General features: G+C 35.3%; 1 protein-coding gene across 3 annotated transcripts in view; it reads left to right on the top strand.

Annotated features, from left to right (window-relative positions):
* LOC149421895 (protein-tyrosine sulfotransferase-like) overlaps window positions 1-7,370 on the top strand; it is a 399,323-nt gene extending 391,953 nt beyond the window's left edge. For all 3 annotated transcript variants that reach the window (XM_089634138.1, XM_089634137.1, XM_089634139.1), the window contains 2 exons: window positions 934-1,070; window positions 5,185-7,370. In XM_089634138.1, coding sequence (XP_089490264.1) covers window positions 934-1,070; window positions 5,185-5,512 — 465 coding nt within the window. In that variant the 3' untranslated portion in view covers window positions 5,513-7,370. The remainder of the gene's footprint in view (window positions 1-933; window positions 1,071-5,184) is intronic.
* Window positions 7,371-15,497: the final 8,127 nt, after the last annotated feature.

Below are 15,497 nucleotides of genomic sequence, written 5' to 3' on the forward strand. Positions count from 1 at the left end.
GCTAATGGAGTGCAACAGTGGCGTTACACGGTATTTGATGAGTGACACATTTTTCCCAGCAAAAAATGCGTCTCCGTGACCCTACCAAACTTTGAGCCCCAAGTCTAGCCATTATATCTTTCAAAGAGGAATGGGCTATCAATAAAATTGTTTCAAATTTTGAAAGTCTAGCCATTATATCTTTCAAAATTTGAAACAATTTTATTGATAGCCCATTCCTCTTGGGATGCTATGATTTATATGTACCAGACCACTACAGCCGAAGTCGATACCATGACTTATTCAGAGTACCAAAAGGCAAAACCGACGTCCTGGCAAAGCATAGCATGACGAGGGGAGTGGTGCTGTTGAACGAACTAGCAATGAATTTGGATGTAAGTGACTGTTCTCTAAATGACCTAAAACAATTATTGAAGAGTCACTTCACCAAATGCTGACATGATGTAAAATTGTACTGTATGTAAAATTCTACTGTAACTGGAATGAATGTTCTGTTGTACAATAAAAAATATTTTTTTTTTTTTTTAAATAAACAAATAAAATAGTAAGAATAATAAATTGGTAACTAAGACTATTCTTGTAGTTTTTCGTAAAGAAAATATTTTTTCGAACACTTATCATTATGATGATTATGTATTGACATTCCATTACATTGCGAATATCTCAAATTGTAGATCTATTTTTATTTTTATTTTATATATTGATATATCGTCTATTTTAGTTCAATACCGCATATGAACCAATAATTTCAAAACACTTTTCTATGGCACTTTAGTAGAACAGCACAAGCTGCATTTATTGATGCTTTCAAATTTTGAAATTGACCAAAATACAGACTGCTTGAACTCGGTTAAAGTCAACACCGCAAATGGACCATCCCCACTACATAAAAGCAAGCAAGAATTTTGTTAAATTGATATATTTTATTTACAGGTCAACTATGAACAGTTAGTGCTGCACCCTCGAGAGCAGATGGAGCGAATATTGAAATTTTTAGAAGTGCCTTGGAACGAGTCTGTTCTACATCATGAAGAGTTCATCAACAAGCCTAATGGCATCCATCTTTCCAAGTGAGTAAATCCATCCGAAATTTCAAAATATTAACACGTCCAGTGCTGAGCCCGTAGCAGGTACGGGCGATACAAAGTTCGTGGGATGCGCTGCCCGTACAAGGTACGGGCATCTTATATCTTAGAGAAATGATAATAAAAAAACGTTAGCACCAACGGATTGTGTATATAATACCCTCAGCACGTAGGATAACTTCAGTATACATCTATATGTTGCGCGGGTCGGTCGCTATTGTTTTTTTTCTACCGTAGTACCGTTGTGGCGAGTTTACACGCGACTTTTTCTATACGTTTCACACAACTACAATGTGTGTGCGATAATTGTGATTGCTATTGACTTTATACAAAGTGTCTCCTTGTTTATAAGTATTTTTTATTAGACTTTTCGTTATTATTTTTTGTGTGTTCGGACTTTTGAATCAAAATATTGTGTTTTAGAGTACAAGTAATTTATATTGAATTCATTTACTATAAAGTGTTTTTTTTATTATTTTTGTGTTCGACTTTTGATATTTTTTGTGTTATACATACCTTGAAATATGGATCAGCCATCAACATCCAAAAGAGCTAGGCTAGATGACGACTTTAGCGACACCGATAGTGATTTTGACGATTCGGGAAGTGACTTAGAGATCTTCCCCGAATCGGATAAAGATGACTTGGAATACGTGGATAACGATGAATCAGATGAAGATGACATTATTCAGCCAGTACCGGAAGCATCACCACTGCCTCCAAACCAACCATCAATGTCCGAACCAAGACAGTGGTCAAATTCACCCAAACCATCACATCACATCCCATTTACCGGTGTATCTGGCATAAATTTTATGGAAGCTGGAAGAAAACCGATCAACTTTTTCAATGCCATCGCCAATGATGACTTGTGTGAGATGGTCATCAAACAAACAAACGATTATGCGGTAGAGGTGTTATCAAAGTCGAAAGGTGATAAAAGCCGAATCACAAAGTGGAGGGACCTAACAATCGAGGAATTCAGGAAGTTTTTAGGGCTTATTTTCCACATGGGAACTATTAGGATGAATCGCCTAAACGACTATTGGAAGAAAAATCATTTATTCAACCTGCCGACATTTTCTCAATACTTGGCTCGAGATAGGTTTCTACTTATCCTTAGAGTGCTTCACTTCAATAGTAATGAGGAAGAATCAACGAAGTTTAGGAAAAATTCAGCCACTCATCGATTTTTTCAATGATAGGATGGAGATTATATATACTCCTAGTAAAAATCTTTCCATCGATGAATCGCTGGTGCTCTGGAGAGGGAGACTATTGATCCGTCAATACATGAAAGGGAAAAAAGCGAAATATGGCATAAAACTGTATATGTTGGGTCAGTCAAATGGATTGGCCCTAAAAATAATTGTTTATGGTGGTGCAGCAGACATCGAACTCGGTGGTAAAGACCACACCAACAAAGTGGTGAAGAAATTGATGGAAGGAAAGACTGGAGTCGGGCACAGTTTATACATGGACAATTTCTATAACAGCGTTCCATTGACGGAGCATTTATTAGAAAACAAAACATTTGTTACTGGGACCCTCAGATCAAACCGGAAGGACACACCGAAGGAAGTTACTGAAAAAAAATTAAAAACCGGAGAGTCTACCAGCATGTATACAAATAAAGGGATATGCGTCACAAAATGGAAGGATCGACGTGAAATTTTGACGATATCTTCCGAATTCGATGGTTGCCCAAAAAAACGACGAAAACTACCAATCGTCGAGGAAAGGAGGTTTATAAGCCAAAAATGATTATTGAATACAACAAACACATGAGCGGCGTAGATTTTCACGACCAAATGCTTGCCTACTACCCATGTCGTCGAAAAACTTTGAGGTGGTATAAGAAACTGGGAATTCACATTTTCCAATCAATGCTAATAAATGCTTACTATTTGTACAATGCACAGAGTGAGCGTAAGAAAAGTCTATATGATTTTAGACTGGAAGTAATCGACAATTTACTTGGTCCTCCTCTTTCTACCATTCCTCGTCCATTAGTGTCAAATATAAGACATTTGCCAGCCCTATGCGAAAGAAACGACAAAGGAAAAGTAAAAAAAAGGCAATGCAAATATTGCTGGGAAAAAAATCAAAAACGAAACGATTCTAATTATTGCTGCAAGGAATGTCCACAGATGCCTGGATTTTGTATCGAACCCTGCTTTAGGAATTACCATGATGAAAATAATCTATAAAAACCCCATTGTTTCATTTCATACCGATAATTACCTGTCCACTGCTTTAGGAATTACCATCATTAAAATAATCTTTAAAAACCCTATTGTTTCATTTCAAACCGATAATTACCTGTTCACTGCTTTAGGAATTACCATGATGAAAATAATCTAGAAAAACCCCGTTGTTTCATTTCAAACCGATAATTACCTGTTCACGATGGTTTTGCCTGCACTTTCTCTTTTTATAACAATACTGTTATAACAATACTATATAATTACCCTTTTTAGGCGGTCAAAATCAATTTGTTATAACTATACTATGTATGACAAACTGCATGAACGTGGTGAAAGCAAAGATTGTGTGTAAGGACAGGGCAGTCTGGCGTTCTGTTTTCTCTGTTTACCTCCATAGTAGAAGTAAAAAAATCAATCTTGAGTTTACTAATAATTTATAAAAATATAATTTCTTGATGAGTAAATAGTACAGTAAATGTCTCGTGTAAACTCACCATTACGCAATGACGCCTACTATCTTGTCCTGCCAATTACATAACAACTGGAGAGTATGTAGCATTGTCAGGCAGTGCGATTGGTAGGTGTGATCCCCAATAATAAACCAAACATGCAAAAGTCTCAATTTTTTTCGGATTAGGGAAGTAGTCCCGTTATGAAAATTTCGTATTTTATCAGCACAGTTGGTTTACGCCATATTAAAATAACGCAGTGAAAGTGTTAATGCACATTTATGTACCGTAGAATATTAAAAATAGTGGCAAGTGTATCCAGACTATAATGTAATTAAAATATGTGATTTTGTATAAAATGTTGAAAACATTTATATAAACCTAACTAATAAAACAATGGGCCGTTCCGCATGGGTAGGCAGAGAGGTCAGACCGCTAAATAACTCACTCTTGGCACACACTCCTATTCTCATTCGCATTCATACTCTTCTATTAATCTGACTCTTGACATGGCCCGACTCAAGTATCTGGTTCACTCGATCGTGCCATGTCTTCCTCGGGCGTCCCCGACTTCTTCAACATTCACATTCATATCATATATTCTCCTTACACTCCTTCGTTCGTTCATTCGCTCTACATGCACAAACCATTTAACCTCCTTTTCGTAATCATTATAAACCTGAATTACTTGAATGATTTTGTGGGATATCTCATAATATTTAAATTGTTTGATCTTACTCATTCAATGTAAAAAAAAATTCAATTTGTAAATTTTTACAATTTGGGAGATGGGTATGGGTACCGCCGCCCCGGGAACCATTTATTGGATAAGACCTCTGCCATAGGTTACCCCAAGTTGTTCGCTACGTTTAGCAGGGTTGCCCAGGGTCTTGGAGTGGGCTTTTTCCGGGTTTTGGCGGCAGATGCTTCTGTCCATCAACTGCGTGGCAGGCCGATCGGGAGAGACTGGTTAAGGGAGACCTTTGAACCCCTTCAACAGGACTCTCTAGGAACATCGCCCTGCACCGCAGTACGAGGGATGGATCCATACGTCCGTCACTTCAGGACTCACTGACCCCCAGATTTCTACCCACCCCTCATACTTTCTTCCTTCCCAGAACTTTCCATCCTTCCTTTCCTAAAATACCCTCCACACAGCATCCCAAAGATGATATAAAAAAATTTCCTCAGGGCCTCCTGTGTGGAGCCAATGTAAAATAAATGTATAAAATTCGGAGCAATATTTACTAATTCTCTTACTAATAAATGCGTATTACATTTTACAACTGATATCATATCCCCTACTTTAATGATTGTTTATCGGTTGTGTGAAATTTAAAACACATTTATTAGAAAGACCCTTAACGTGTTATACATTAATTCATGAGCAAGTCTTTACTTAGTATGCAGGTGACATATAAGTTTGAATCTATCTGTTTCCAGAATGGAGCGCTCTTCAGACCAGGTGATCAAGCCAGTGAACCTGGAGGCCCTGTCTCGCTGGGTGGGCGCAATCTCGTCGGACGTGATCCGCGACATGGCCGACATTGCGCCCATGCTCAGCGTGCTGGGCTATAACCCCTACGCCAACCCGCCCTCCTACGGCAACCCTGACGACCAAGTCAAAGACAATACTCTACAAGTGAAAAAAGATGAAAAGATGTGGAAGGAGAAAGCTCACGATCTTCTGCAAAAGGATTCCCCTTTCGACAACTTCCATCCTTCCAAAGAAGACAACATTGACGAATCTGTTACTCCCAACGTGGCGTGATAATCATCTAACCTAACCTCATATCATTAATCTATAAAGTGAACTCAAACATTGTGTGAATTTACTTGATGTTAAGCTGTCAAATATAATGACCCTGTTTTTTAAAGACTTTGCGAAATGCAATTATTATGTTTGTAATAATGAAATAAATTGTGACATTTTATCGGTGTTAAAATATATTAATATGTTGTTGTTTATATTCTCAAGTAAAGATGATGATGTGAAAGTTCTCGCTTTGAATTGTTCATTGTATTTAAAGGGTTTACGCATTAAAGTGTTGCAAATGAATGTTATGTTTTAATGATTACGCACTTTCTAATTTTATTACATTTCTTAAGTTGACAGACAGACTTGTGAACAATTTATTGCTAGATGCCTGCAAATTTCATTTCTATCACAAAGATTTGCCCGATACATATATGTACATACCAATGTATGACAAACGTGTGTGTATCAAATCTATTTAATATGTTTTTAACAACTTTCAAAAGCAGAACCACTTATTTATACTTTCATAATAATATGTTGTATTATGCATAAAACACTGTTTGATTGTAAATATCAGTTCACTGTTTTGTTTCATTATTATTGGTTGATGTTATGATCATGCTGTATTGTTTATTGTTTGACAAAATATTATTTTTATTTTTATTGTATTTTTTTATATCTCTTTCCATTAAGCATTTATGTAGATGATATTCCCACAAATCCATTGGTTAGGATAGCATCTGTTGTGAATAGAAAATGTGTATAAATCATGAACTTTTCATGATATTATTTATAATAATTATGCAACCAGGAACCACGGAACAGATCTGCTAAAGAGTAGACAGAGAGGAGATGATGGAGTACAAAGTGAGATGGACCTGACACTAATTTCAGGAATCAATTTATTTGTCAATATTACTTTTATTCTTTATTTTTTTTTACCAGGGTTGGCAACCAAAATTATCTAAACAATTTTTATTGTAGGAATTAAATTAATTTAGTAACATTTTCAAACCTATGGTTTGCCAGCCCTGGTTCATAAAAATTAGACTAAACCAAATGATAGACCAAACTGGTATATAATTACTTAAAGATTTTTTTTTACCATCTTTCCTTTTTCTTCTTAATTATTAAGTAATCCTGATTTTAAGATACTTTTAATAATATGTTTGAACCCAGGGGACTTGAACAGTTGGTTGTTGAACCCGATGAAAAGCATAAATCCTGTTGTTTATTTTTAGTATTTCAAGACACTTGGTAAAACATAAGATGTGAAATATTTATCTTTTAATTTAATAAACATAAGTACTTAAGACTCATTTGAGGACCAATAAAAATAATTATTTATTTTAAAGGTTTTCCTTTTGTTTGGATCTATCTATATTTATTTTACGTAATCAAATTACATAATTTTAGCAATTAGAATTTTATTTCATTAACATTATTCCAATTAAATACTTATGAAATTCTTTTTTTTTTTCAAAATATGAGGTCCTTCAATATTTTAGGATGATGCCATAAACCTGGTTATTTTAATTAATAAAATATTATGTAACTATTTTAAATATGTAAATATCATGTGAATTAGGTGTCTACATACATTGATATTATTTGTTTGTTAATTTATAAGCATTAATTATTCTGTGCTGTGAAACTAATAATTACGTTGTATTTGTCGAAGGAACAATGTTCAATTATTTCTAATGGCCAGTTCACGGTTGGTTGCGGCTCGTGAGTTCTGATTTTGTTATATTTTAACATTTCTAAGATGCTGACTTCTTGTTTCATTTATGAATATGATTTAAATATAAATAATGCTTTCAAATTTTATGTAATGATACAATTCCGATAATAAAATCATATTTATCAACTGTATCGTCTTATTTGACTCAATTTCAAAATAATATTAATAGACCAGTTAGACCAAGGCTGCCCAACCCCAGGCCCGCGGGCCACAATGTGGCCCGCGAACGAATTACAAGTGGCCCGCGTAAACATTTTCAAAAAATCCCGCCAATCCGCCAATTTGAAAAGTGTCGTGGGCCTGCGCGTGGTCACCAGGGTCACCAGTCATAATATTTTTTGCGTCGAAATGGAATCCTGTAGCCACCCCCCCCCCCATGGAATTCGAAAAATTGCTGTGGGGTATCACATATGATGTTCGGGTGTGCGGAATTTTTTCTCAGCGAAGTTCCGTAACAACCCCCCCCCCATGGATTTCAAATATTTTGTGGGGAGCACTCATTTAGAATTTCTTTTTTGTGGGGAATTTTGTTTTATAGAAATTCTCTAACAACCCCCCACCCCCCCCATGGTAATAGGAACCGTCAGGTATTCAGTGGCCCGCCAGTGATTCAAAATCGTCAATTTCGCCCAACTGCTAAAAAGGTTGGGCAGCCTTGAGTTAGACTATATATTTGGATGATTTTTATAGCAACGTTTTTGTTCAAAATCACCTCAAGGGCGCTGTACAAATATATACATAATACAGTTCTACAATGATCTATGTTATTAGTATTACCTGGTAGGTCACTTGAGATTAACGCTTAATTAACATTAACTAATTGTTTATTAGCGAAATTAAGATACAGGATTTAGGACATAATTGGAAAATTGGATATAATTGGACTTTCTCTCAGGAATGGTATAATATATAAAGGTATGACAGCTTCAAAAGGTAAGTTTGTAGTTTAGACCAGAATTCTGTTGGACTTGTTATGGATGTTCCTGAGTAAGTTTATTCCAAGCCTTCTGCCCAGATGCTCCGAAAGCGCGATCACCAAACTTATGAGTATTATATATAGTATTTAGCTTGCGCTTAGGTTCCATCAGTCTGCCTACAGCTGATGATGTTGCTGATCTAAGAGTTGACTGCCTCAGTCCAGTGTTTTCCGGGATGCATATTTCAGAGATGTACTAATCGCAAGCTTTGGACAAATACACGATAAATACCAGGTAATAAAAGCATCCAACAATCTTTCACTCAATACAAAAATGAAGGAATCAAAAAACATGTCAGATACAAATAAAGATGGATAAAGAACAAAAAAGGTAATATTACAAAAATTTTATAACATCAAAAAATAAAGCACATATATATTTATATACATACGTAGCTCATAATATTTGCCAATTTCTTTCATTTTATCATTATCGCCTTATTGTATTTTATTTTATTTTATCTCATTTTTATTTTATTTATTTCTATTTATTATTTCATATTTTATTTTTATTGAATTTTATTAAATTGTAAAATGGGACGTCAGCATAGGCAAAGTACCACAAAGCCTAAATTTTCATAAAACGTTTGAAAATATAAAAATCACATTTACAACTCCAAAGGCTTGAAATATATTTTGCTCCTGAATTTCTTTGGAATATATTGATGGAGAATAAACGTATCTAAACAAAAATTTCTATTTAAGTATAAGAAATTTATATTTTGTATACCTAAGCCAAAGTTACTTCATTTTAAATAATACCCTTTCATATTTTTGCATTTCACTGGCACTGGTTGTCTTTATGTAGCTCATCATAGCAGTGTGATGCGGCCGACCACAAGTGGATTTCCGCTCCCCAGCTACTACACAATGCCAGTACAATAATACGCTAGTGAGGCACAGATGGGGCTGTCCGCCGAGAGCCGCTGATTTTGTGTAGGACAAAATGGGTGGGGAAGTCATATGGAATGAAAGCTTAAGTGGTCGCTTATTGTTTAGCTTGAGGAGCGCTTCAAACAACAAATATTTCCAAAGTAAAATAGATCATTTACAATTAGCTCTAGTGAGAAAGTTTTGTTTTGTTTTGTGATGCTTAGCGGCAGTGCCTACAGAGTAAAGCTATAGTTAGGATTAATTTAGCCCGGCGAATTTGCGGTTGACGACTATCTTGTGTTTGTGTCTAGTAATGAACTTGATCATATTGGCACATTGTTATTATCATAGTTTACATTGTTTTTTTAGAAACAGTTAGGTATACATGTTCATGATTCTATTTAAAAAAATGTTTGTGCCTCCCCATTTTTTAACCCCATAAACTGTCGCTGGTCAATGCGTGGACCACTTTTTATAAAAAACTTATAGTATTCTGATGTTTACAATACATGTGGCATTTTCCGACATAGACTAATTGTATTCTGATAGATAATTATATATATAGAATATTATGTAACCTAACCTGAGACATAATATTCTAATAGAAGCTAGTTGTGTTCTGACAGATAAAATACGTGGTTCAAGATTTGTATGATTACGAACAATAGAAGTCTGTATTGCATGGGCTGGAACCAGAATAATTTGTGGACAGTTCTACCACTGTTGATATAGCATCAGAAGATTACTCTACAGTTTGAAGCCCCCGGCGTTGAATGTGCTTATTGGAAAGTTTTCAATATCAAATGTAGACAGTAATTTTCCTCTTATTTGAATGTCGAGTTTGCAAAATTTGGGTGAGGATTAGGGTGGTTTTTCAAAATCTTATACAGACACCTTACCTCACCTCGGAATAAAACTAAATTTGTGTAAAAATCAAAGCCAGTCTGCCAGCACACCCGGCACAGACACCATTCTTTATGTATAATATATAATAATAATTGGATAAATGAGTCGTACAGTTCCTAAATACAATAAGTCCACTTGGGTGAAATTTTGGCAAACAATTTTTTTTTCCAAAATAACTTTTAAGAATCGTAACCCAGAAAATTATATTTTGTGTGCTGAACATATTATGTAGTCCAATAATTAATTAAATAAATAATTTTCACAAACCATAAATAAACCACTCACTAGATTGATATCTTCGGGCTTTTTGTATGAAACAAATTGGTCCTAAAAACCCATAGTTAAGCCAATATATAGACAGTAAAATTCTCATTCTGAGCTTACTTATTTCACTATACACCAGGGGTGCTCAAACGGTCGATCGCGAGTGCTTTTTGAGTCGATCTCGAGAAAAATTTCCCATTTTTCATGCCTTCTTTTTTATTATTTATTTGTAGCTTGTAGCGGACTGAGTTACTGAACGGAGTGTTCTGAAACAGCTGGCAAATTTCGTATTCTCTGTGAGCTGAGAAAGTTCCACGTGCTGCGGAGCGCGGGTATGCACTGTCTCTCGACCTTTCCACTGAGTGCCGATATATATACTGCGCCGTGGGAGCAGAATAGTGGGAGTCAGTAGTCAGTCAGTCCAAGTCAGTCCTAGTTGTAACTTGAAGGCGATACGACGTTTGTTGATAAATAATACAAAATGAGTGCGGTGAAGAGAAGTAAAATGTATCATTTTAATATCTGAAGATAAATATCCGAATCTAAGGCAAATCGCCCTTCAGTTGACGGCAATGTTTGGATCAACTTACTTGTGCGAGTCTGCATTTTCTGAAATGAAGATAATTAAGTCAAAATATCGCAATCGACTAACTGACGAACATATCGGCCCCTTAGGGTCAAAAAAACGTATCTCATTTTTTCTCTACTTTACAGGAGAGCAAGAAAACATAGTTCTCAATTAATCAGTGTTGTATACTTTTAAACAAACGAAACATATTAATAATTTCTTCTCATTTAGTTAAAGGATGGTATTTTGTGCTTCTGAACCATCTTTTAAATATAAAATAGTAATTCATTTTACCATCCGTAACTCAAAATCGATAAAAATTGAGTTACGTTTTTTTGACTCTAAGGGGCCGATATGTCATCGTGCTTGCGATTAGCACTCGGTACTTACATACCATCGTATGAAAAGTATGCTGAGGACATGCAGTACCACGCTTCAACATCCAAAGTCATTATTTAGTTAAGTTTAGAAACTAGAACTCGTTTGTTTTTTGTAAGAACCAATAAATTTGCAATTTTAAATAAATATAAGTTTTTTCATTGACTTTTTAGTGCAGACCTCCACCTACTTTGACTAAAAAAAATGAATATTGCGAACTAATTTCTGTCGTTCCTCCAAATTCTATGTGGATTCGTGGCCATGCAATTATGCAACGTCCCTATATATACACTTATACTTGCGCCACGATACACCCTACCTACATAGACGACAATCCTGCATCACACATACTTGCAGCCTCTCAGAGTCGATCGATCGGAATCTAATAATATTGAGGTAGATCGCCAGCAGTTCAAGTTTGAGCACCCCTGCGACACACTCACGAAAAACTCTGAAAGTTTATTCCATAGGCTTACAGAGTTTTTCATTGGTGGATATAGTTAGGAAAAAATATGAAGTCACAATATTCACGGTTCCAATGTTCGATCGGAGTTATACCCCCCTGTCACAAACTCTTTTTATGGTGCAAGCCGCTTCAGTCACAACATTCTCCTGAAGAGTAATGCACCTCTCCTGAAGCACCTTGTTTTAGATCCCAACTCTTCAATTACCAGGGTTTTCTCTCCCTCGGAAGATTTAGTACACACTATAAATAACATACCTGGTGGAGTCACGGTATGTATTTATATTATGGTGCATGGATGCGGTCTATAAATAGGATCAGGGTGAATGTGCACAAATACTAGCAACAGAACATACCAGTCCCCACTTACACTGCACACTGCACATCTGTTCTGTGTTGAATCATAAAACTCCCAACCACAAGTGCTGACGCCTGGCTAATTGCTGAATCCTATAAGGATTAATTAATTAATTAATTAATCCTATAATCCTATAACCTCTTCCATACAAGGAAGAAGAAGAATTCGATTCTTTTTCATTCAAATGATTTTTTAGATTTTTTAAAAGTGTTTAATTACTTATTCCATGATTGTTTTTGTATTTAAAAAATCATGTAGTCTTAAAATATTATTCTTAGGAATCTTTTATCGATTTGGTATTTCAGAAACAATCTATCAGCCATACCAAAAAATGAGGTGTAAATATTGTATATATAAAATATACAATCTGCGTAAGGTCGGAACAGTGAAAAACCTAACTTATACCGAGGCCAGCTTTACCGCACCAAAGTTGAACCTGCATGTAAGAATCTAATTAGTGAGACGGTAAATGTTTAGAAAAAAAACAGGTAGAATCAAATACTTTACCCTATATATAGATGCGCTGTAGAAATAAAGTGGCAAACTTATTTTAGTACTAAGCTGTCACGAGTTGAATAAGGTTGTGTGCTACCTGTAAGTAAATTTCTTTTAAAAAGTGCCAAAATGCTTTTGTGTGTGATGAGAAAGTGTTTTAATTACTCGGTAAACATTAGTAAAAGCCAAGGAAGAATATTTCATTTGTAAATACACAAAAACTCCTTTTTTCTTTGATTATTGTATATAACACGGTTGTTTCCGGTCCAAAGATTTCTTGTAAATGCAAGGCCAACTAGGGTAGAGGTCTGGACACGCAACAATCAAATTACGAAGTCAGTGCTGTTGCCAACTAAAATTCACTGTTGAAAATAGTCTAATCACTGTGTTTATTTATTGGGGTAAAACAACATACAAATAAGCAGTAACAACGAGTATTAACTAGAATCGTTGCCATTTGAAAACTGTCGTTGCTCTATTATGGCACGGCACTTACTTAATCACTTGTCTTAGGACGGGTTGTTTCGGAGAATTTGAACAATTTTTCAAATTCAACATTCATTTTCGAGTTCTGTGAAAGTCCCCTTCAAGTTATTTTATTATATCATTATAGGTTAGCTGCTTGACAGAACTTGAAATTTGAAATTTGAAGAATTGTTCAAATTCTCCGAAACAACCCGTCCTAATCAGGCTTGTAACTCTAGTCGGCCTCAAGACAAACATTGAATACGAAAACGCTGCCCAGTCCTATTGTTTATTTAGTTCATGCAAAAAAAAATTTGTGTTTTTCTTTGTCATACATGAGCAACGTTTGAACTAAGAATATTCTGGAAACATAAGTATTTCTTACCTGCCACATTTTATCTTAATTTTGATATATTGTAACATCATTGGGTAGAATAATATTTTTTAAATCAGGATCTATCCTGATTATTTTATTTAGTGATGGGCAGATGGGTACCTACACAGACATAGGAATTAATAGACGAGAAGATAATGGCGAGGGGTAAAATCAACTGTTGAAGAACGAAGGGAGTAAGGCTGACTGTGATTCGTCAATAAATCAATCTGACAGTAAATAGGCATCTCGCATTATAATATCACCATTTACTTCTTAAAAGTAAAATCTGCTTTTGAATGAATAGACATTTTTACATGGGAGCGCAAATTACTCGCCACGTTATGAACAAATTTGCGAAGTTCAAATTCGGCAAAAAAATTCGGTTCTATTTTCAGAGTCGAATATTTCGTTTAAGTATTTAGTTAAGACACTTTTATAAATGTTCATAATTTACTTCCCAGCAACCAACCAGCTTTGTGTTTCGCGTCCAGACGTTTCTCGATGTGATAGTATATGTTTCTAAAACTGATCTATATTATACGATGTGAATATGCTTAAAATAAAGTAAAATAATGCTTATATATGGAATGTAATACGACAATTGGGTTTATTCTCTTCTTCAAATCTATTTTTACAAGTTTTCATAGTACAAGTCAACTTTTTGCCGTGTTATTTCGTAAAATGAACCGATGATGCCTCGACCATAGTTCGCACAAGAATGATGACGTCACGTTTTCAAATTTCACTTGAGGCCATACGCGAGCACAACCGGCTCCAATGGAACCGGTATGGGGAGTGGGGATAATACGCTTTTAATCATTTAGGGCAGGTCTACTAATATTCATATGTCTATGGGTACCTATAATTAAAATATACCTGATGCCTAAAAAAATTATGTTAAAATTGCACAATATCGTCGTGCATGGACCAAAAAATAATATTAATAACTTTTTAACATATGTGAAAGTACAGAAATATAAGTAATGTGGTGACAAAGAGGAACAATTAGAGGAGGTACTGCATATCAATATCTCGTCGAAACTTGTTCCAATATTAGAGCACGATAAGCGGTACAGGTAGACCGGAATCGGTAGTTTTAGTATGGTTTTAGTTAGAACATTGGAAGAGTTGGAGGTCAAAAAGCGGAACCGATTTTTTCGCTTCATGTCTCATCTAAATATAATACATCCAGAGATGTGCAAAATGGGTACCCAAAACCATTCGAAATGCAAAATGGAAATGGGTCAAAATTTTTCCATTTGAAAATGCAAAATGCAAAATGGGTTTTAGAAAAGCATTTCAAATGCAAAATGCAAAATACCTATTTTCAAAATGCATTGAAAATGCAAAATGGTTTCTCAGGTCAAACAATTAAAATAAATATAGAATTTTTAAACAATTTTGTCATTTAATAATGGACATCAATGTAGAACAAACATATTACATGATGGTAAATCCAAAAACACCACGACTACAGATTATGAAACCACAAAAAATTTGCATGGGACTAATGTTGCCAACGTAAAAACATAGAAACTGCTATCTAACATTTAATATTACAGCGTCATGGCCCCATGTTCAGTATATTTTGTAATGGTATCACTCAATTGCCAGGGCTCCTACCAGGGGGAGTCGCTATATGCACATTGACTAGTCGACAGGGGGCGTGGCCAACATATCCGAGCATACCCGAATGTGTTCCGAGTAAATTGTTTCTCACTGCCTGTGATCACTGTGATGCAAAATCAGTGAAACGCGGTGGGCGGTGAAAAGAAACGTCAGAAATCAACAGAAATGGCGTCTTTGAGTGCCGGTTTAGACCGTCTTTTAGAAGTTTCGTTAAGTAATTTCAAAAAGAATTCAGAGACAGGTGTTATCAGTGGATACATTGACAATGAAGTAAATTATAAAGCATGTCTGTGTTCTGTGAACGCGTTGGGGCACTCTTTTTCAACGAGAGACAGTATGAAAAATAAGTTTTTAGAAAAAGTAAAAGTAAAAGAAGTTAAAAGGGAGGTAAGTTCTAAACCTTAGGGCCTAGGTCTAGGGTAGGCCTTCCCATTTCTTCAGTTCATAAGCAGCTGCTAATATTTACGAGTTATTCGAAATTAACATTTCCAATCTCTTAGAT

Source organism: Hesperophylax consimilis, chromosome 8, assembly GCF_061612785.1.
Source record: "Hesperophylax consimilis isolate HC1 chromosome 8, BYU_Hcon_1.0, whole genome shotgun sequence".
NCBI lineage: Eukaryota > Metazoa > Arthropoda > Insecta > Trichoptera > Limnephilidae > Hesperophylax > Hesperophylax consimilis.